At 37.9% G+C, this 24,137-nt stretch overlaps 1 protein-coding gene across 4 annotated transcripts in view; it reads left to right on the top strand.

Annotated features, from left to right (window-relative positions):
* fam120b (family with sequence similarity 120 member B) overlaps positions 1–24,137 on the top strand; it is a 64,085-nt gene that overhangs the window by 3,333 nt on the left and 36,615 nt on the right. The window contains exons 1-11 of one of the 4 annotated variants that reach the window (XM_055169914.2): positions 1,532–1,688; positions 2,008–3,059; positions 4,240–4,420; positions 5,279–5,380; positions 5,824–6,014; positions 6,334–6,426; positions 13,643–13,849; positions 16,154–16,262; positions 17,603–17,713; positions 17,848–17,902; positions 20,339–21,010. In XM_055169914.2, the coding sequence (XP_055025889.2) occupies positions 2,052–3,059; positions 4,240–4,420; positions 5,279–5,380; positions 5,824–6,014; positions 6,334–6,426; positions 13,643–13,849; positions 16,154–16,262; positions 17,603–17,713; positions 17,848–17,902; positions 20,339–20,360 (2,079 nt within the window). In that variant the 5' untranslated portion in view covers positions 1,532–1,688; positions 2,008–2,051 and the 3' untranslated portion in view covers positions 20,361–21,010. Of the gene's footprint in view, positions 1–1,526; positions 1,689–2,007; positions 3,060–4,239; positions 4,421–5,278; positions 5,381–5,823; positions 6,015–6,333; positions 6,427–13,642; positions 13,850–16,153; positions 16,263–17,602; positions 17,714–17,847; positions 17,903–20,338; positions 21,011–24,137 lie in introns of those variants that run through there. The other 3 variants (XM_055169911.2, XM_055169913.2, XM_055169912.2) reach the window with 3 other exon arrangements.

Genomic DNA, 24,137 nt, shown 5'->3' with positions numbered 1-24,137 from the left:
CTTAAGTGTTTCTATAGGGGGCTGTTGTACTTTAACTCCTGCCCACCAGTAGCTGCGACGAACAAAGCCGGGACTCGAGGTCTGACTCTTCATCTTTTCTTTGCGCTTTAATTTTCATTGATTGTGAATACAAGGGGAGCCCTCGGGGATTCTCTCTGAAGACGCGGACAGCCCCCCAAGCCAACCATCTGCTCACAACCAAATGGCGTTTTTTCACATCACAACTGCATGTCTCCACTGCTTCTCCCGGTAGTGCGCGCGCGCAGCCTTCCTCCAAATTACTGGAAGCATGCTAAAGAACCAGCGCGTGAATGCTACTTGGCCATATGGTTAGGGAAGCTGCGTAATAAGTGGCCGTGGGAACAGCACCAGTGCACATATTTACAATAAAGAAGGCCCCTGTGAGTGTCTTGAGACCAAGTTACAGAAAATACCAGGATCTTGAAATTGAAATAATATATAAAAATAAAAGTTTTATTGCGGCCAATTTTCTAAATGAGAATGCACATTCCCATCAGAACATGCGCCACTATGTTATGCATGGTATAGTTCTATTTTTTACTGAGAGGTAGTAGGTCCCTCAACATGACGCAGCAAAGACTTGCACTGATTAAAATAACAAAGGAATTGTCGCGTGCATGGCTCGGGTAGCGCACTCCTTAAAAAGCAACAACACACGCAAAAATGAAACTCAACTGCATAGGAAATGTAGCATACGTTTTTAAAAATGATGCTATACACATACACAGATGCCAATTGGGTATGTGCTGACTAAATGTAAAGAAAATGTTATTTTACCAGTGTTTGTGTTTGCGCGTGCGTGTGTGCGAGAATGAGAGAGCAGGAGGTGTGAATTCTTCAACAGGCTTGAGGACTGTCGCGTGCCATCGTCCTTTAGGGAACATCTGCCCCTTTCCCTAGGGTGCTTTTGTTTATGTGAGAAACTCTGGTTCAAAGAAGCAGAAAAATCAATAGTTCACCGAAACAGAAAACCCTGCTTTTACACACTAAACTCGAAATTTCTTTTTAACACATCTAAATTTTATTAGTCAGATTAATAGCCTGATAAATAGTTAAAATTAAGGAAAAGACTATGAGAACACCCATATTAGTTAAACTAACTGAACTAACTGAATTACACAAGTTTACCACAAGTTTGACTTAAATATTATTTTTTGACATTTCTAGAAATTACAATTAATGCTATTTTGTCCATTAGCCTATTCTTCATTTTGCACATGAAATATTAGTTTATTAGTCAGTCATTTTTATATTCAAACAAATATATACGCGTTATTAAAATATTTAAATTAATATATTATAAAAAAAATAAATTGATTAAAGTATTTCTGCTGTATACGGACTAGATACAGTTTAAATTAAAATGTTTATTTTTCTTTTAAAACAAACGATTTTTTGTTACCGATCAGAGTAATCAATGAGTCATAAAACGCACATAAATCGTATAACAGTGTTTAACCCGTGATCTTTTGTATTCACAACTGTTATTGTAAAGAATAACGCCGATTGGCTGTTGATGGTGTCGCTCCCGGAAGCGGAAGTGAAGGAAACAATGTAAACACAAAGCGGCTTCGGCTGCTGTGCTGCAACTATGTAGCACAAGTCAGCGCTTAACGCTTACTAATACTAGTATTTACCTTAAATTGTGCATCTCATCCTATCAACTAGTGAGTCCGTTTTCGTTTCCTTGAAAGCATTACGTTTTTATTTCAGACAGTAACAGATACAAATATTTTTAATACCTTGTCTGTTAGCAATAAATACGCACAAGTGTTAAAATCCCCATACACGTGGTCACAATAAATCAAAACATTAATTTATATTAACTCATTTTCTAATTTTAAGTAAACTAAACGATTCTTACAAGTTAGATGTTAATATAGCATACGTTCTTTATTATTATTGCTTTAAATGAATACATACACTGTTTATTTCCAACCAATTACCTCTTTGTTTACTAACTATTTATGTATTTATTTGTTTCAGCTCGGTGGCATTTATGTAAATGCACACAACCTTTAAACCTGAACATGGGTGTAAAGGGCTTACAGTACTTTATGGAGACATGCTGTCCAGATACTTGTGTGCCAGTAGATCTGAAACAGATGGCACTGAATCACGCCAAAGCCTATCCTGACAGTAATGCTACAGTTGTAGTGGATGGCATGGCCTGTTTAAGATACTGGTATCGCTGTCAAGCTTGGGTCCACGGCGGTCAGTGGCAGGAGTACATGCATATCCTGCAGGAATTTGTCAGTGCATTTACAGCAGCTGGTATACGGTTAGTGTTTTTCTTTGATGGAACGGTCGAGGAACAAAAACGGGCCGAGTGGGTGAAGAGGCGTTTGAGAGTCAACCGAGATATAGCAAAAATATTTCAGCACATTAAGTGTCACAAACAGCAGCCGAACAGCAGAGACCTTTTCTGCCTTCCTTCAGGACTTGCAACCTTCTCGCGATTTGCCCTTAAAACGCTTGGCCAAGAAACGTGGTGCTCGGTCCGTGAAGGAGATTATGAGATTGCTGACTATGCCCTCTCTCACAACTGCATGGGAATCCTTGGTCAAGATACAGATTTTGTTATCTACAACACAGTCCCATACTTGTCTATCAGTAAACTCAATTTAGGTGATATGACAACAGTGGTGCTCTCCAGAGAGAGGTTATGCCAGATTTTGAAGCTTCATATGACCGACCTTTCACTCGTGGCCTGTATGTTGGGTAATGACATAGTGTCCGAGCAGCACATGCAGCGTCTCCGCAACATTGCTTTAGCATCGTATCGGAAAAAACACAGGGAAGTTCAGGGAGACAAGATCTATGCTGTTGCCGACTTCATTAATGCTCATCGTCCCAATAGTGAGGGAACATTTGGTGTTTCCTCTCTGCCCTTACATGATGCTGAGGAAGAGACGTTAATAAAAGGTATACACATGTATCTGCTTCCAGGGCAAAAATCCCCTTGGTTAGAGTGCAGTCTCCAATCTCCTGAGACAGTGTGCTTGATGGAGAAGTACATACCCCGTGATATATTACAGGTGAGTAGTGGTAATGAAGGGCTGTCCAAAAATTCAAAGACAAATATAATATAATATATATATCCTGAGGAATACAGTTTTTCGATCCTGAAAATGTCAAATGAATGAATAATAAAGTAAATTTAACTTAAGTTTGGGAGAAGCATGGTAATGTAATCCAGCCAGTCAGGGGGAAGAGGTCTCTCTCTCTCTCTCTCTCTCTCTCTCATGACAGTTTTTGCAATATCCTTTTTTACCCCATCACCTCTTGACTGGTACCTTTCCCAGTTAAGAAACAGGGAGATCTTTGGGTTTAAGTTTGATCTCTGAGCCCATAAATATCCTTTATTATATGAATATTAATGCAATCTCGTGAATGATATTTTCAATAGTTGGTGCTATTCTTTTCACTAATCAGAAAGTTACCCTATATTATTACGTAAGTTTGGGGCAGTCTGATTGTATTTTGTCATTAACAAAAAATTGACATATTAAAATGAATACAAAACTCTAAATTTATGAGTATTTTTCAATTCAACTTTTTAAAATTCAATCAATCATTTTATTTATGTATTAAAGGGCACCTATTGTCCAATTCACAATTTTACATTTCCTTTGGTGTGTACGTGTGTATTAGTACGTAAGCAATATGCAAAAGGTACAAACCCTGAAGTAAACGATGACTCGAGTTATTGTCTCCACGTTAATCTCGTTTTTTGGACTACAACAAACACACGGATTGTAAGCAACAGTTTACTTCCTGGGATTGGTGATGTACACAAGACCGACATTATCATAATTCCTCCCGCTTTGACTCACATTTTAAATTAACTCCTGTTAGCATTGTATTGTGAGCGAATCTTTCAAACATGTTAAAGAGTGTCACATTTCCGGCTGACGTCAGAGGTATTCAGGCCAATCACAACGTACAGATTAGCGACCAATCAGGAACACAGCGCTTTTCAGTTCGATGAGTTTTGTACACAAAAAAGTGCGTTTCAGGAAGAACGGGAAATCTGGAGCTACAAAAATGTACGGTATGTGGAAAATAATGTGTTATATTATACTAAATATACATAAAAAAGTTTAAGCAATGAAATAGGTGCACTTTAAAACAAAATAGTCTTTTGGCCCTATTAAAAAAACATCCCAAAATTATTTGACATTATTTTAACACTTACTATAGTTTTTCACATTGTAGGCAGTTAAAGAGAAGCATACCCAGGCCGAGTGTTTCATGATTTATAATTTCATATATGACGGGGTCGTGGAGTGCAGCAACACATTGGAAGATGAGGATGAAGCTGAGTTACCACCGCAGGCCGTCTTATATCTGCCTGTGCGAGAACGCATCTATGGTCTGTTTCTGCCGGTGCAGCCAGGTAAACTTTACTTTCGCAAACGTTTTTTGTGTTGCTTGTCTGTTACTGTTAAATTGTTTACGAGTTCTAGACCTCAAAAAACAGAATGAATGCAATCTTTAGAAACTTCTAAGTTTAAATCTTTTTAATGTACCTTTTATAGTCTAGAAATTTCTTGTGAGATCAATCTCTATGAAAAATATATATTTTCACGAACAGATTCAAAACTGATTATTTGTTAGTAATGAAAACAATGCATTGTCCCATTGCTTTTGTTTCAGTTATTGTGGTGCTGAACAATTTCACATTAGTTATTATTTGCACAAAAACATTGAGTTTAGGTCTGGAAATATACACTGTGAAAAATTAATTTTACTTGAATTTTTAAGTTTATTAATTGGGTGTGCAAGTCATTGTGCTTACTGTTTTAAATGTTGGCTAGTGAGGAGTTAACTTATAAAAACAAGTTGAAATTGCTTAAATTTGATACGGGAAAAACATTAAAATCTAATAAAGAACACTGTAGGTTGTCCTTTGAGTGTCTTGTTTACAGAAAATAACTCTTCATTGCCTCAATGTATTCTGAGAATTGCCTCACTTCTGTCCAGTATTTGCGGTGTGGGCAAATATGTGGTGAACATGCCACTGAAAAAGTAGGGGCAGACCAAGAGAGACAAACATATCAGATTTCAAACAGTGGGTAGTAGAGTGTAATTTTGGAAAGACTTGGATCTGTCAATCATTGTTATAATTATTATTTCGTAACATTTAAGCTATTGCACATTTCTTTTTCGGATTGCTCTATTAAACTGCTTTTAGAGTTTTTGTTTCTCTCTTTCTATTTATGTTTTTGCTGTTTGTTTTCTATCTCTGTTATAGATTGTTTCAGCGGCACAGTATCAGTCAATGAATGGTTTGTCTTTCCTGGGAATCCACTTAAGGAGGCAGTTAAAGTCACTCCAAAACCCCTCAACTATAAAGGTACAGAATTTAGTTCAAGGACATTTCAGGTGCTGCTAAGCATTAGTTTTTACCTAATTATGTTCTGTTAATCCTACCATAATCTCAAAGGATCTTTGCTTTGTTAGCAGTGTAAATAATCTCTTTGTTTGCCTTTTTTAGTTCCTTGTACCAGGAAAAGTTGTTTTTTTAAGTCCATTTGGTTTCATCAGTCCTTTTACTAAACATCTAAACACCTTGTCCAACACCATTTTATTCTCATTTTTAAATGTAGTACAATGAACTTGCTCAAAATCTAAAAATAATAGTTTACTATTAAATTTTTTGTTTGTGAGCAATTTTATTACATGATTTTTAAGAATCAGAAATTCATTGGTGAATAGTTGTAGTTATTATGACATTTCAAGCTCAAACAAATAAAGCAAGATTTAGTTTTGCATCTTTATTTACCCCCCAATAAAAAGTGTGGTATCCATCAACAGAAGACCCCCCTGATCTAATGGCTCTGTGGTTCAGGACAGACCCAGAGGTTAAAGAAGTCCGAATATCAACACTGTTTGGTGTCTTTGACCTGCACGACTTCACTGAAGAGCTTCACCAGTTTGACAGTCCATTGATTGCTGTGATTTGTCTTGTAACCTACATCACCATTCAGGTGTGTTTAGCCTTTTATCACTGATGGCACTTAAATGTAAACAAATGGTTTATAGCCACCACATATGTTCTGTTAAGCTTTATTTATTAATGATGTTGACTCATTGCATGTCAAAAGAGTTCACCTGTGTCTCTTAAACACTGTTTATTGTCTGTAGTCCTTATCAGACAGTTGGTGCGTCTCTAACCACAGCTACCCTTGCATTGTGCATGAGCGCGTGTTGACGTCTTTGTAAAGGATTGATGCTTGTTTTGTATACTCAAGTGTGATTTTCACGCTGTGCATTTTAAATAAAAACACTGTTTGCTGTTGGATCCAGGCGAGACACCTTTCTCTGGAAGACATAGATGCTTATCTAAGCCAAGCTGTTTGTGTCAGATACAAATCCTTCACAGAAATGCAACAGATCAGGGTGAGTCACAACACTTTCTCTGTCTGTCCAAAAGCATGCTTTTACACTTTCACCCATTTTTAAGTAAGATAAGTTAGACGTTTTTCATAAGCAGCCGTGCTCATGAATGTTTGTAACATAAGTATAAACCACGTTTAATTATTTGATCCCAATCGGATTCGTGACATTGGGTTGTTCAGGATGCTAACACACAGAGTAAGGTTTTGACAGCGCTGCTTTGTTGATGCATTCTTTCTGTATTCAAAATAAAATAAAAAACAGGGAAAGAGACGGGATGGATATTTTTTGGTTGCTTTGCGACATTCCTCCCAAAAACTACTCTAATTGTGGTCTGAACCTGAGAGCGATGCTCTGGTGACGGGCTCCGCGTCGTCCCCGCCGACGACCACAGGGCTATTTCAGCTCCCACCCTAATTTAAGCCTCCCATGTGTGCTATTTCAGACATGGCCGCCAAGGGCGGTCTGTGGTTACGCAGTCCTCGGATTGAGAGCCCTCCCCACGACACAGATAATGGATGATAGAGGGACAAATTAGAGCCTCATGGGAGATATCAAGCAAGCCACCTCCTAATTTACGGGTCCTCGTGCGTCCACAACTGGTGTGAATTCCTCTCGTCTGTTCGGGCTCTGAGTTTGTTGTATTTCAATACAGATGCTTATCTGCACCCTGTTGTCAAGCTGTTGACAATACAAATGAACTATTAAGTTGTATTTGTATCTGTTCAGATTGCATGTTTATTTACATTCATTAAAAAGGTTCACAGGGAAAGATTTTTCATCACCTGTCACTTTGTGCCTAAACTTTTTTTAAGTGGTCTGTAGTAGTGCAAAGGGGTACTTTTATCAAAATATGTCAGAGATGCCTGCTCTGTCCAAGTCGACAAGTGAAAGACTTTAAACTAACAGCGTGGCACTATAATAAGATTTTTTTTTTAAATTATATAGAAATTAGATTTAGAAAAGAGCTGTATGTGGCAAATTCAGATAACATTTATGTCCGGGAATGGCTGTTTATTATGATCTTGTCTACAGTCTTTATTACATACGTCCCAGTGTGTTTACATTTTGGCTCCGTGAGGTGATACCGCTCAGTTTATGCTGCCCGCAGTATGCGGGGCGTTGAATGAGAGCGTCGAGGGATTGTGTGTTTAGAGGGAGCGCGCGCAGCAACAGGTGTCGGATTGCTGGCTGATCCGGAGACGTGTGTGTGCTCAGGGCGCGGTGGCGACAGCCTGCCGCTGGCCAGATGAAAGTGTGTAAAGCTCTCCTGCCTCCCATGTGCCACAGGATGGCAGGAGCACCTGTTACACGCGCCATTGTTGCCTCCCATCGGGAGTTACACTGTCACATCTGCCTGAAATGTGAAAAGGGCTGGGGGGAAGTGTATTAGAGCCAGACAGATGGCAGAAGAGTCTCCAGGGGCTGCCTGATACCCCCCTCTAATCTCTTTCCCCCTGTGCTGCTTTGTCATAGTAAGGGAATGTAAATGCTAGCTGAGGATGCCACAACACAGCATCTGTAACCGCTAAGGGTGAGAATATGTTATTTAATAGTCATTTTAGAAACATCATAATTTTGCCTTTCTGGATCTGATTTCATTTCGGAATTGGAATGTCGTTCACAAGACCTACACTTCTTTCACCCCTAGCGAGTTTTTTTTATTAAATACTTCACTGATTTGATAATGATTAGTCACAGTTTTAAAAAGAAAGGTGCTTTGCAATGCCATAGAAAAACCAATTTTGGCTAAATGGTTCCATAAATAACATTTGAAGAACATTGAAGAAGGTTTTTTTAATGAAAAGGTTCTTTAGATTATAAAATATTTCAAACAAATAAATTATTCTTTTAAGGACTTTTAACTGAATGGCAATGGATTGCAATAACTGAAAGATTTTAATACTTCAAAACGTTACGTATAGTCAAAGTTTTAGGTCGATGTTGATAGCAGACAGACTTGCGTTACAAACAAAGTTATGATTTTGTTCCCATTTTTTCATGTTTTTATTATATTTCATTAGAATTTAAATGAATTTTACAAACGTAAAATTGTATAGCACGTTATCGCATGTGCGGTTTCCTTTTATATTGTTCAGCTCTACATTCAACTATTTTTTTCAATCAGCACAAAATTGAGAAAAAGTCTTGAAGATTCTGACTGGACTTGTTTATGAGTTTGAGATTGATTTGTGTGGCTTACTGGCATTGACGATAGGGTGATTCTCACGAAATCCAGCATCAGAATAAAAAAACTTAAAGCCAATTTTTTTGCACATATAAGATTAAGGTCTGAACTTACTATAACCATTATTTTTAGAGGATTTAAAACATATTTTCTGTAAAATTATGTAAATATCATTTCCGCAACATGATGTTACATTAAATATATGCATTTATAACACTCATGTTTCGGTAATGAGAACTAAAAAGTTGTCTAGGTACTATGACAACTTAAATATATGCATTTACAAACTCATGTTTTGGTAATAAGAAATAAAAAGTTGTCTAGGTACTATGGCAACTTAAATATATGCATTTACAAGCTCATGTTTCGGTAATGAGAACTAAAAAGTTGTCTAGGTACTATGACAATTTCAATATATGCATTTACAAACTCATGTTTCGGTAATGAGAACTAAAACGTTGTCTAGGTACTATGACAACTTCAATATATGCATTTACAAACTCATGTTTCGGTAATGAGAACTAAAAAGTTGTCTAGGTACTATGACAACTTAAATATATGCATTTACAAACTCATGTTTCGGTAATAAGAAATAAAAAGTTGTCTAGGTACTATGACAACCTAAATATATGCATTTACAAGCTCATGTTTTGGTAATGAGAACTAAAAAGTTGTCTAGGTACTATGACAACTTCAATATATGCATTTACAAACTCATGTTTCGGTAATGAGAACTAAAAAGTTGTCTAGGTACTATGACAACTTAAATATATGCATTTACAAACTCATGTTTTGGTAATGAGAGCTAAAAAGTTGTCTAGGTACTATGACAACTTAAATATATGCATTTACAAACTCATGTTTCGCTAATGAGAACTAAAAAGTTGTCTAGGTACTATGACAACTTAAATATATGCATTTTCTAACTCATGTTTCGGTAATGAGAACTAAAAAGTTGTCTAGGTACTATGACAAACAAAATAAAAACTGCTTACATGGTAGCCATCTTGAGTGTCAATGTCAAATATTTGTTTTGAAAATGTTAGTTCCTTGAGGGCTTAAACAGTGATTGAAAATTGTTGCGGAGGATGAGAAAATTTTTTTTGGACACTATTATATTCCTTATTATTGTCACTACATTTACCAATGATTACCAAATACCACATGTTTCTTTAATGTAAATGTTTATAGTATAACATGCACTGAAGCTCTTCTTTTTTAATTTTTTTATTATAAATATTTCCATGTCAAAGAACCCAAATCCAGTCATGGACACGTTGCGGTAATGAAAATTGTGGAAAATACAACAAAATTGGTTTGTATGTCATTTGAAATCATGTGCAAAATAGTACGTGAAGAGATGGTTGTAACTGTATGCTTCTTATTTTGATACTCTTACTTTGCATTGACTTTTTTATCCGAATTTTTATGACACCTCATAAGTCTGATTTCGGGAGAATCACCCGATAGGGTTAGTGTGCAACCTGCGAGGATTACGCAAAGTAAAGACGGGCTGTGCTTTCTTTCTTTACATAAGTTCATAATTTTGATTGTCATGAAAAATAATTTAGTTCCACAAAATTGTTATAAAAATGAACCTGTTCTTGATTCCCAACCATGATAAAACTAAGGGTTCACATACAGACCCCATGTTTATTTAGTAAATCTAAAAATGAAAGTTCATCCAAACTTTAAGCACCACACAATACTTGGACATGTCCTATCTTGTCATGAATGAATGTTTACAGTAGTAACATTCAGCAGATGTGTATTAAGGTACGGCACAGGTGCAGAAGCCGATCGCAAGGCCATGGATTGCCATTAGCATTGAGCTGCGTGTCCTCAGGGGTCCAGGAGTCCTTCTGGCATCTGGCAGGAGCAGCTTTCATTGTTCACTGTTGAAATGCTTCAGAGCAGCTGCTGTTCTGGTTTGTTGTCCCGCTCTATACCTTTACAGCAGCAGGGTGGCATCAGCATTGTCCTGAGCTCTATTGACTTCAACGCCGAGCAATTAGCGGCTTTAAAGGTGCTTAGCATTTTACGTGTCGTCTTAACCGTTATATCAAAGCCAACACTCGTTTCAAAACCTAATGCGTGAAAGTGAACCGAAGAATTTCAATGAGGAAGTCGTCTGCACAAACAGCGCAATATTTCAAACGGCGGCCCAGGTTTCAATCTGTGCGCCTGGAAGGCGCGGTCAGCGGGCTGCTGCTGTCACCTCGGCTTTATCTCCAGCCTCTCTTTTGTTTGCTTTAGTCTAAGCTGTGTTTGAGAGCAGAGCAGGTGGCAGGCCAATTTTACGTTTTGATGTCACAGAAGCTAATCAGTCCCTCTCTTATCTCATGGGGTGGGGGTGGGGGACCAGGTGACCAGCGGACAGTTAGGTGGGGGCGTGGGGGGATAAACATCCTATTATCCGAACATCCTATTATACTTTTGCGTCGTCATCCGCGTCGATGTGCAAACACACGGGCAGACCGCTGGTAGGCAGTAACCACGCGTGTAACCACAGTAGCAGCGCAAACGTCAAAGTAGAAGAAACGTACAAGTTAACCCACAAACGAAGAAGAAACAGCAACTTGTGTATGATTTGAGAAGACCAGCAATGATGGAAGTAAATAAGCAGCTACTTTTGTTGCGGTTTGAGTTAAATCACTCCTTAACTTGGCTCATCTTTGTTTTCACTGTGGCAAACAGAAATACCTATGACACAGTTTTTTTGTACCTGACGGGAGGGGTTCTGTTGGACCAATCACAGCCCATGTGGTCCGCGTAGAACCGACGCGCTGTTAAAAATTTAGCGAGCTGCACGTCAGGCTACACAGAGCTATGCACAGGCTCCGGATAACCTACGGCGTAGCTACGACGTAGAGCTTCCGCACAACTATAAATCGGGTGTAGCCGCGACAACGTAGGTTCCGCATCAGTTTTCATTTATACTTTTGCGTCGTCATCCGCGTCGACGTGCAAACACACGGGCAGACCGCTGGTAGGCAGTAACCACGCGTGTAACCACAGTAGCAGCGCAAACGTCAAAGTAGAAGAAACTTACAAGTTAACCCACAAACGAAGAAGAAACAGCAACTTGTGTATGATTTGAGAAGACCAGCAATGATGGAAGTAAATAAACAGCGACTTTTGTTGCGGTTTGAGTTAAAGCACTCCTCAACTTGGCTCATCTTTGTTTTCACTGTGGCAAACAGAAATACATATGACGCAGTTCTGGTGGACCAATCACAGCACTTGCGGTCCGCGTAGAACCGACGCGCTGTTAAAAATTTAGCAAGCTGCACGTCAGGCTACACAGATGGATAACCTACGCTGTAGAGTTTACGCACAACTATAAATCGGGCTGTAGCCGCAACAACGTAGGTTCCGCGTCGGTTTTCATTCATACTTTTGCGTCATTGGTCACGTCGACGTGCAAACACACGCGCAGGCCGCTTGTAGGCAGTATTCACACGTGTAACCACAGTAGCAGCGCGACCATCAAAGAAGAAGAAGGTTGGCAAGTTAACCCACAAACGAAGAAGAAACAGCAACTTGTGTATGATTTGAGAAGACCAGCAATGATAGAAGTAAATAAACAGCGACTTTTGTTGCGGTTTGAGTTAAATCACTCCTCAACTTGGCTTTTTTTACCTGACGGGAGGGGTTCCGGTGGACCAATCACAGCGCTTGTGGTCCGCGTAGAACTGACGCGCTGTTAACAATTTTGCGAGGTACACGTCAGGCTACGCACAGGCTATGGATAACCTACGACGTAGAGAAGTCTAAAAAGTCTTAAAAGTCTAAAGTTCTGTGATGTTAAGGAGCGTGATGGATTGTAGCGTATAAGAAGTTTTGTTACATACGTATGTGCTAAATCTTTTTGTCTATACTATCAAACTGTCATTACAATTTAGTATTAGTGCGTGCCATCATTTATGTCAGTTAACCGTGTCTTGTGCTGTATTTTAAAGGGTTAGTTTACTCCAAAATTAAAATTTTATCATAAATCACTTACGCCTGGGTCCTTTGATTGTCTTCCGAACACATTTTTAGATATTTTTGATGTAAACCGGGAGGCTTGTGATAGTCCCATAGACTGCAGTTTTATTTTCCCCATCGAGCCCAGAAAAGAATGAAATACATCGACAAAAAGTATAGTTGACAGCGTACAGACACAAAATGTGCTGGCAAGTAATTTGTGAATTTATACGGGCTGTTTAAGTACCGTTTACAATGTTTGCGTAATGGCTTAAATTAAAAGAATAAAAAACGTTGGAGCGTGCGCCGTAGCCTGCTCATAAACGCGCACTGAAAAACCAAATTCTTGTTGAATAAAATCGTTAGTTTTGTGTTCTTGTCGCTTCATAATATTATTATTGAACTACTGATGAAACATGGACCTTTTTGGTAATGTATTTTATTCTTTTCTGTGTTTGATTAAAAAAAATGAAACTGCAGTCTATGGGACAGTCACAAGCCTCCTGGTTTTCGTCAAAAATATGTTCTGATGACAATTTGAAGGGGGTAAGTGATTCATGATAAAATTGTAATTTTGGGATGAACTAACCCTTTAATATACATATTATAAAATAAAAAATATTTTAATGCAAAAAATGGCATTTAATTTGTCCATTAAAGACCTAAAGTATAGCACGTCATACAGTATGAGCTATTTATAGGGCTCTATGTCATGGTGAAGCTTGGTGGCATCCATCGTTTTTTCACAGAGCATCCAGGACTTCTGCTGAAGTGAAAGAAAGTTTTATGGTTTAAAAATTGCACGAGTGAGTTTGTTATAATATATTTTTACAAACCCTTCACATGCTCAGTGTATCTGTATGAATGTATTTTTGTTGTTCTTTTGTTATCGATCATTGACTTTGTCATGCCCAGGTTTTTAGTTTTTTTATATGAGTTTGAGCTGTTACTTGAATTTTGGGAACATCATGAACTGATAATCCATGATGGTTATCTTGTTGAAAGGTGTTATGCTTTCTTGTTCATTTCTTAAATCATGCTGTATTGTATCTCCCAATGCAGATTCCTGTTGTGGACCCCAGAGCGGTTCAGCTGGGCTCTCTCTTTGTGCGTGGTCTGACCTACCTCATCGCAGCAAACAGCGCTTGCGGTTTCCCTTTTCAAATGGCCGAACTCATGCCATGGAGAACCTTTGATGGCTTGCTTTTCCATTCTAAATATCTGCAGGCTCACTCCGGCTGTCCAAATGAGAAACTTCTAGAAAACCAAGTAAGGAAAGATGAACGTTTCAGGTTTTGTTTATACATAGATGGTCCGAACACGACGGTCAAATGTGATTTCAGTAACACAAGTATTACTTCTGTATTAACTGAACTTCAGATAAACATGCTTTACGTTATCTGTGTTAATGAAGCCACATGTAGTTTACAATCCCTGTTTTACAACCCCAACCCCCTCCACAGATATGGTGGTGGTCACATGCGTCTGTGAATGTCAGGATCCGAAAACGTTATGCACCCTGAATTTGAGGCTTTTAAAAGAAAAGACTATTAACACACTAAATTAAAATCAGGTCATTGTTTGGCCCACACATATTTTGTTTACTAGATTTTGTTTTACTTTTGTTTACTAGCCCTTCGATTACTGGAAAACGTTTACAGAATCTCTTTGGTTTTTGTTTGCTGTGATGTTTTGGCAGATTTCAAGGACCACAACGTCTAAATACATTTTCTTTTAATCCATGCATATAAACATGGATTCGCAATAATAAATGTGCAAACAGGAACTAGTTCTCAAGGTCTCTGTTCAGACAGTGTAAATAAGCCTTGATTTTTTATTTACACCAGAAAGTATTAAAACACTATAAACTAGCCACACTAAAAATGTCTTGTATTGCATAAAACTATTTCTGCAAAAGCTTTTCTCAGAACTCAGTTTACTATTTTGGGCCGTTTTTGACTCTTTACCAACTGGTATCAAGGTCATTTTAGCCCATTTGTGACCCAGTCTGTGAAAACCCAAGTCTTTGTGATTTACTGTTTGCTACATAAAATCATCCTAAATAACGTAAAGAACATTGTGTGAAATTATAACCTCTATGGGCTCTATCTTACACCCGGCGCAATGCGCGACGCTAGTGTCTTTTGCTAGTTTCCACCCTGCGCAATTATAATTTTCACGTTTAGCGCCACGTCGTTTAAATAGCAAATGCATTTGTGCCCCTTTTGCGCCCATGGGCTTTCTGGTCTGAAAACGAGGTGTGTTCAGGCGCATTGTTGGCGCGTTGCTATTTTGAGGCAACTAAAATAGACTACGCCATTGACTAACAAAAACCTGGTCGTAAGTCTAAAGTCAATGGTGCAATATGTTTTATGTTATTTAAAGAGCGCATTAGTAATATGCGCCTAAACGGGACGACAACGTGGGTTTGCTTATTACATACATGAATGCGCAGCAGCACAAAAACGCTTTTAAATATGAAAAATTAAAGGATTGAATGTAAAAGATTATTATTGAGTCTCTTGGACATAAATGAGGAGTAATTATGAGACGTTAGAAGGCACAAAGGAGCTGCTTCACCTGCAGCCTGGTAAGTAAATAAATGCTTTGCTTTAAACAAATGCGTCTGTTTTTAAATGTTTTTTTTTTTTTAATGCAACCTCACAGATTTATTGTATATGATGACTCTGTACCTGTGGATATGGTGAGAAGAGAAACATTTTTAAGTAATGCTTAAAAAAACTGACGCTGTCCAAGTGCTGAACCTTGCGGAGAGCTGTTTGTAAATTCTTTATCTCCTGTTTGTTACAAATAAAGTATTTTTACAGTACAAACCTTTTCTTACATACTTGTTAATAATTTTTTGATGATATTGGATAGCCATACATTTAAAGCAATTAAAAGCCATGACTAAAAGAAAACGATTTTTAAAGGTTTTAATGAAAAAAAAGTGAAAAACAACAAAATTATTTAAGATTAATCTTAAACTGGGGATCTTTTTCCTCCGCTTAGTTTTTCAGTTTACAAAGTCCGTCATCTAAATAGGGATTAGACATAGCGCCAGCGCAACTGGCTTTTAAAGGGGATGAGAGCTGAGACTCTAATTGGTTTATTGCACGTTACGTCCAAAATACTCCCATTACTCATTAAAAAAATAGGACCAACCCTTTTCGATCATGCGCTCGGCGCACAAACCATTTTTCCCGTCGTTAAATTAGCAAAAGTGGATTCGGACACGCCCATTTAGACGTTGCGCTGTGCGCTATTAGACAATGCGCTTATCGTTAATATAGGGCCCTATATCTTTAATATTGAGTAAGATTACAGCAAAGATTGAAATCAATGACTGAAATCAAACTTTTTGATGCTTTTAATCTTAAAATAAGTTTACGTAAAAGTGTATAAATATAGCTTTACATCTTCATTTTGAGATTTATGTTATAATCTTCTGTCAGGCCACTGTATGATTTTACTGAATTATATGTACACAGTGTACAATACAAACTGCTGCATGTTGAATTGAGACTATATGAATCGTCTACTTATTTTCATTGTGTTTTTTGTCTTTTTTAGCCCACCTGGATGTCTTTGTTTGTGTCCATTAGAGCTGTGGTATTGGAAGCTTGTAGGAGGCGCGGCACATCCGTCCACAGCCGACCGCGCAGACTTCACTACGGCGAGGGTGCGGTCACAATAAATCACACAAAGCTTCCTTTACTCTCACTTCATTGTAATGAATTCTTATTGTCAATCACAAACCGTGAAATCTATATTTTAGGGAAAATTGTTGTGTGTTTTTGCGCCACTATAGCGTTATCAAATGGAAACTTTAAATTACTGTTATCAAACAAGTATTCTAAATATTTTCTGCCATAATAAATAGTATATTTTGCACATCTGTGGTGATTAAACGGAGCACACTTATTTAACCCATAGATGGTTAATAAACAAACACAAGCCGTGGGTGACGGGTAAAAATATGCGTTTAACTCGCTTTAGAATTCTGTGTAAATCTCCCGAGTCTTTTGTGGGCACAGTTTCTGTGTGGCCCCGCTTATGACTCAAACAAATGGATTACGTGCCGAGACGTCTAGGTTACTTGCGCATAAACCAAATACCCAGCAGTCTTCATCTGCTCTGTAACAGTGCAAACAGTCTGTCTAGCGCACTACTATAGATAGAGGGGATGTGCTTTGTTATAACAAGAATAATTCGGGGTTGCTTTTTATAGGACGTGATCTATATTAAGTAACACAACAAGACAACAAAATTATAACGTGGTGACTGTTACAAACTTTTGAGCCCCTTTTGCTTTTTACTACCATCCAGAGTTTTGTGGTTCTGTTCTAAGATGAAAAGAGACCTTATGGTGAAATTGTCTCCATCTGGTTTCCCCCCTTGATGTTGAACAGCTTATGAACTGCTCATGTTGTGTCTTGGAGGCAAATGGAGTGTTCAGATTATGGGCCACTGCTTATGTTTTGAATCGCAATGTATTCACAGAAAAAAAAACTGAAATGATTTTTTGTGTTTTGTCATATGCATATCTTCAAGGAATTTAGTATGAACTGCTTGTGCTTTGAAAAGATTAAAAATCTTAAGCAGTAACACCGCGTCCCCCTTCAAAACCGACGGGAACCCAGAAGAATAAATGAGAGCTTATGTTTCCTATTGGTGTTAAATCTGTTATTCTCTTCACACATCTTTTCTACTTACTAATCTTACTCATTTTAATCGGTCCTGTTATTCCTCTGAGAGGACTGTTTTGAATCTCGAATAATCCAAAGTGTCAACTGCACGATCCTGTCGGGGTGGACGGCACATAAAAAAGTCTGGTTTTAATTTATGTCTGCATACGAGGCAGTAATCATTGCCTCAGTATTCTGGGGACGCGGCGGTGACGCTCCGGCTTCAGAGAATTGCACGTTTTGTGTTTCCAGTGATGCTCCGCTGCAAATACTAATTCTGAGAGAGTCGAACCCTCAATTAAAACCGCTTTAAACATTTCTTCTGTTCCCACAGTGAGGCCCGTCGATGTTGATGATCTGCATGGAGAAAGACGACCCCAACCTCACCATACCGCACGTCTGGAGTTCAGCCAACAGCCCAGAGATCCCACACGCTACCAGCAAGGTACATCACATTACACAGGACAAACATCATATAATAAAGGATTATAAGGAACGAACAGTGAGGATCATATGAAAACATACATTTGTCATTAATGTAAATGCAATTGTAAATGGGATATTTTCCTTTAACCGTAGGTTATAGGCCAAGACTTAGACATTCAAATAGAGGAAGGTATCAGCTTGCACCAAGGTGAGTCTAAATGAACTTAATATTTATTCGATCCTATATTTAAAGAAATAGTTACCCCAAAAATGTTGCCATGCTGGGACGCATGAAAAATCTCATGCTCTAAATCCCCTGAAGTAATATAACAACTTAAATGTAGAAATGAATTAATTGTTCATCTAGTTAAAGATGAAAAGCTAGATGCAAAAGCCACTGAATGCCATCATTAGTCAAAAATGAGATAATGATATTAACAGAATGCTCTTGGCGCATATAATACGTTCATCAAATAATTTCAAATTTGCTTAATTCTGGCCCCAGGTCATTCAGAAAGACAGCTTTGTTGGCAGAATCAGTTAAGAATCTGATAAAAAAATGCTTATTTACAAGAAAATATGCCAGATGCTTGACATGCCATGGTTGGTCGTGTGACATGTAAGAATCATTTCTCTTTGGCATTTGTGAGTGACATTAACCTTAACGAAATATTGCACTTTCATAATAAAAAAATTCTGATAACTTACCCTCATGTCATCCAAGATGTTTATGTCTTTCTTTGTTCAGTCGAGAAGAGATGTAAGTTTTTTTAGGAAAACATTCCGGGAATTTTTCTCCATTTATGGCACTTTTCCATTGCATAGTACCCCACGGTTAGGTTTGGTTTGGGTTAGCTTACTTTTGGGGGCAGTACGTAGTACCCAATACTTTTTTTAGTACCACCTCGGTTGGGGTTCCAAGCGACCCGAGCTGATACCAAAACGTGATGTGAAAACACTGTAGATCACTGATTGGTCTGAGAGAATCGTCAACACCAGCGTAATCCCTATAATGTAAAAGATTAGCTTTACCTTCATGCTAGCTTGTGCTGTCTCGAGCAAACCTGTTGTCATCTGTGCTCTGCCGTAAGTTCCCAAACTCCATTTTAGTGATGAAAAACATCCACAGGTTGAGAATCAGGAACACCATAACAGTTTTTTCCAGACTTGCAGTTTGTAGCAGCACATTCGTGACACGCACGTCCACATATATGCTTAAATGCAACTTAATGAGGCTCAGCGGAGCACGTTGACTTAACGTCACAGGTGTTTGTACAGAAACTGTCATGTGATACAGAAGTAGTGATAAACGCGATGTGCAAACATCTATTTGTGGTGGTCAATTTTAATTTTGTGGCGGACTGAGAAATAAATAAATGTATGTGAATGTACAACGACGCTTTCACTTGTATGATGTCACAGCAGTAGACAGCGCAAATATAACGACACGCCTATAATCCCTCCCACTGCGAAGTGATACTAAACTCAATGGAAAAACTAACCACGCCAAAGTGAGGTGAGCTGACCCGACCTAAACCAAACCAAACCGTGGGGTACTATGCAAAGGAAATGCGCCAATAGTGGACTTAACCGCTTACAATTTCAATGCAGTTTAAAATTGTAATTTCAATGCAGCTTCAAAGGGCTCTCAACGATCCCAACCGAGGCATAAGTGTCTTATCTAGCAAAACGATTGTCATTTTGGCCCCCGCCAAAAAAGTACTTCTAAACTAAAATTTCTCGTCTTGCGCTGGCTGTGTGATGCGCCAGCGTGACCTTGCATATTGTGTGATCACGTTGAAAGGTCACGCATGTGACGTATAAGAAACTACTGCTCCAGTGTTTACAAATGAGTAGAAAGAGGACCATTCAGACGTTGTTGTATGTGGAATGATACAAATTAATGTCTTTGTGTCAGTTTATTGTTTAAAATAGTCCGCAAGTGTGCTTATTACATATTTAACACGTGACCTTTTCATGTGATTACGTAATAAGTAAGGTTGCGCTGGTGCATCACACGGCTAGCGCAAGACAAGAAGTTGTGGTTTAAAAGTACTTATTTTTTCTTTGTGAAAGTGATGATCGTTTTGCTGGATGAGACTTTTATGCCTCGGTTGACATTGTTTAGAGCCCTTTAAGCCTGCAATTTTAAACTGCATTAAAACTGTAAACTGTTGAGGTCCACTAAAGTCCACTATATGGAGAAAAATCCTGAAATGTTTTCATCAAAAAAACTGAATTTCTTTTTGACTTGACAAAGAAAACAAACATCTTGGATGACATGGGGGTGAGTAAATTATCAGGATTTTTTTTAATGAAAGTGGAATATTTCTTTAATAGCACGATTTTAGTGAACTATTTTTTTTATTAGGCATTTAGTTAGTAGTAGTAGTAGTTAATTATAAGACTTGCAAACTGTAACAAAATGTTGCAGTACAACAAAAATATCTGCTGTGCAATGAGACACAGAAGCTGGGCCTAAGCTTGCTATATTGTGAATATAACATCAAAATAGCATACAGTATTGTAAATATTGACCAACCAGCATCAAAACCATCATTTTAAATTATCAGCATTCTGCTTATAAACCATGAAATTATTTGACATTTGTTGACGGCTTTAACTTTTCTTTATTTTGCTTTAGATGGCCTCATTCTCAAAACTAACTGATTTCCACTGACTGATGAAAATGAATTTCTAGCTTCATGTGAAGACAGCTGTCATTCGTGGCTCAAATAAAACCATGCAGCACTTGTTGTTCAAGTTAAAGCATTCACTATGATTGAGAACTTCATTTAGATGTCTCCACTGTCCCATTTTAGTCACTGAATTATATTGTACAGCCTTTTTTCTCCTCCGTGTGGATGATATGAATCAGTGACCAAAATGGAAGCTTCCTAAAATTGTGTGCCAAACCCATTCATGATGAATTTTTAGCTCAGACCCTGATTAGTCTCAGATGATCTCCAACCTTTCAGCTGGTTTGGCAAAGACTGTTTGTCCAACTCGACACACAATGGGATAGTCAATAAACCATAAACAGTTGTTAATGAATATGTGTTATAGCAACTGAACTGTTGAGATCCAGTGAACCAATGAGGGATGATTGAAGAGTATTGTGGTTTTGGCATTTTGGGATGAAAATGTTCCCAATTATTATTCCACATTGTTGTATTGATGCTCAGTTCGATGTCTGTCTTCCATACAAATGTTACATAAACAACTTCATGCTTAATCATGTATGTTATGTCGTATAACAAAAAGCCCCTGTGATGTTTGTAATTCATGCATCTGATTACAAAAGCACAAAAAATGATCCTGACTTCTTAGTATGATTTCTTACTAACACATTTACACCTGGTATTAAGATGCTTTTGGTCGATCGGATCACAAGTGGACGAGAGAGGCACATTCCCGTTCACACCTGGTGTTTTAATCCGTCTCTTTTGTCCACTTTCGACAGCTTTTGTCCAGATTACTTTGAGGGGATGGTCTCAAAGTAAAAGCAATTGGAGAAAATAAGATGACCCAACTTTCAAACGCTCGCAAAATGAAACACAAATGAAATAGGCAAAGAGCAGCCGCTTTAGTTTTCAGCCTAAAGACCTTTTCAAATACACATCGACATCGTACATCACACATTATATCAATAAGCTTAGAGTAGGCGGTCTTTTGTGGCTGTTCGAACACATTAGCGTCTACACCCCATAAGCAATCCGGTTGAATGCGTTTTTACCTTTGAATGTGGTCAGAAGTGGTCAAGCTCAAAATTTTCACACCCTGTTTACACCTGTATTTAGCGTTGTCCGCTTGTGATCCGATTGGCTAAGGCACATACTAATACCAGGTGTAAACAGGACCAATAAGGCCATAAGTTTTTCTGCTAGGTATTGTTAAACAGGTGATCCAGGATATGGAGAGAGGTCCACAGCTTAAGTGGTCAAAGCACAGCTCTTCCCCTTATCTAAAGAGAACGAAACCCACAGGAATGAAAAACACTGCTCGATAAACACATGATTTGGCTTGGCATCCATACAGCGTATAGGTATGGCAGAAAATAGAGCCAAAAGATTTTTGTGCATTCCAATTAATATCAATTCAACTGCAGTTGGTTTGTTTTGAAGTAGCACCAATAAAACAAAATAATAACATAATAACATAATAATAAACATGTTTTGACAAAAATGTTAAAAACGGATTTATCTCGTTTTGCAATGAAACTCTTCATATAAACCAAGTGTAATTCAAATCAGCTTGTGTACATTATTACTGGCTATTTTAAGTTTAGTATAATTAAAATAAAATATTATAGAATATTATAACAATAAAATAAATAATACTCATTTTGTAGTCATCCAAATAATTCTAGTGGAACAGTTGCATATACATAATAGAAAACAGAAAGATAAAAGAAAATGTTTACTAAGCTTACAATTTATCAAGTTATAAAATGATTAAAGCATGCACGTTGTTTTTGCTTATCTCATGTATAAGTACCTATATTGTAGTATTACATTTTTCATATCTCCGAAGAGCCTTTAGTTTTATCAGATTTATAAAAGACCGATCAGCCCTACTAGGTTTCCGGACAAACCTGGAGGCGTTCCGTGGGAGGAGCGAATCACGAGCAAGCAACACACCCAAAACATTATCCCACTCTTTCTAAGGGATGCAACGATAAAGGCCGATAACTATTCTGTATCACACCGCCAATATTATCCACAGCTATTTCATGTACTTTGGCTTTTGATCAGCAAGTCCTTATTGATCTGAAATCACTGTTAGTTTGAGTCGTTTGTAACATGCATTTGAAAAAGCAACACTCGTCAAACATATTTATTATAGATATTCTTAATTATCATGAAAATACCTGAAAAGGTTTGAAGAACAGCAATATAAATATATCCTTAAGACATTTCCTGGAGCTGCGTGTGTATGGTTCTTCGTTCTGCTTTTGAATGTAGCAGCATTTCACCGTCATTCATTGAGAAGCATAGCAAGCATTTATCGGTGCACCCCTACTATTTCTGGATAGCGTATGATTCACCACATATTTGCGCCGTTTACATTATATCCACTTACGTGCCGATTGCCAACAAAACACACATTTAATGTGGTTTTACTTGGCGCCTGCGACTCATGACCTGGTTGAGACCCCCCCATTTGAACGAAATTAGCGTTAAACAAACACACACAACTCTCCATATAAACAAACTAAATCTATTGTTTCCATAATGCTGGGTTCATTGGAAAGCTGAACAAGCTTCAATTTCCCTCACAAACACACAAACACACTTCTCTGGTGACGTTGATTTCGTGTCAGCTATTGGTTGATGTGTGCGTGTGCCCTTATAAGTACGTACACTTTACTGAAATTGCACATTAAAAAACTTTCCAAAACTTGTACGAACTCTGGCGAGGTGCATTCGCCACAGAAATACTTTTTTTGACACTTTGCCTAACACCATTCAGCACTTTGGTCCCAGAACATTTCCGTAAAATTTGTAGAGAGGTTTCTGTAAATGTCCTGTAAACGTTGTGGGATCACTAGCGTAAAGAGGACCCAGTAACATTACCGTAACATACACAGAAAACATTCTGTGTGAACAAGACGCAGAAACAATGCCGTAAAGGGCGTGCCGTAGTAAAGAGGAAATCATTCACCAGCATGACAGAACAGCGCCTCATTATCATCTTATCTTAAACAAAAATGCATGTGCATGGTTTCTCTCGAGAGAATACACGGATAATTACTAAACTTAAGACGCTGTGGAGAAAATGTCACGTGTCTTTACGTGATCTTTGCGGTATGTGTGCGAATGGACGCACTGATTCCGGAAAATCATAATTGACCAAAAATTAAACGATACCGGACAAATCCCAGACGTATTTTCCGAAATCTCTTTGTGAAAAGGGGCTTATATTTAGCACGAGGAATCCAACTCTTAAACAGTGTTAATAAGTCAGAATGCATGAAATTGCTTTTTTAGCCTTTACATACAGTAGCTTAGGTTGATAAGTACTATAACAGTTAGGTACGAGGTAAGTAAATTAAATTAAAATATCACAAACTATAATAATCACACTAATGCTACGTTCGAAATATAGACTGGACAGAATTTGGACTAAAAACTCTTCATCCTAGAACAGTTACACAGGGGTTTCTTATGCAAATGTAAAATTGAATGAACTTATTTATAAATGTACGAAATTATTTCCGCAGCAGTGTTATGCTTCAGTTCTAAATCTGTTTGTTCAGAGACAGCTCGGTCTTGGCACGGGCCACATGCTGATTGTGTATCCCGGTCCTCTTTTTAACTAAATAAATAAAAGCACTAGATTAGCAACACTTCAACGCATTGTCCTTTTCATCTGTTTAATTATAGCTTACGTTTGAATGCGTGTATGTGAGGGTGCTCTAATGGTAAATATAGACTCTATTC

This window comes from Misgurnus anguillicaudatus, chromosome 11 (assembly GCF_027580225.2).
Source record: "Misgurnus anguillicaudatus chromosome 11, ASM2758022v2, whole genome shotgun sequence".
NCBI lineage: Eukaryota > Metazoa > Chordata > Actinopteri > Cypriniformes > Cobitidae > Misgurnus > Misgurnus anguillicaudatus.
Note: the sequence above shows the minus strand (reverse complement) of the source record. Positions and strands in the feature narration are given on the sequence as shown.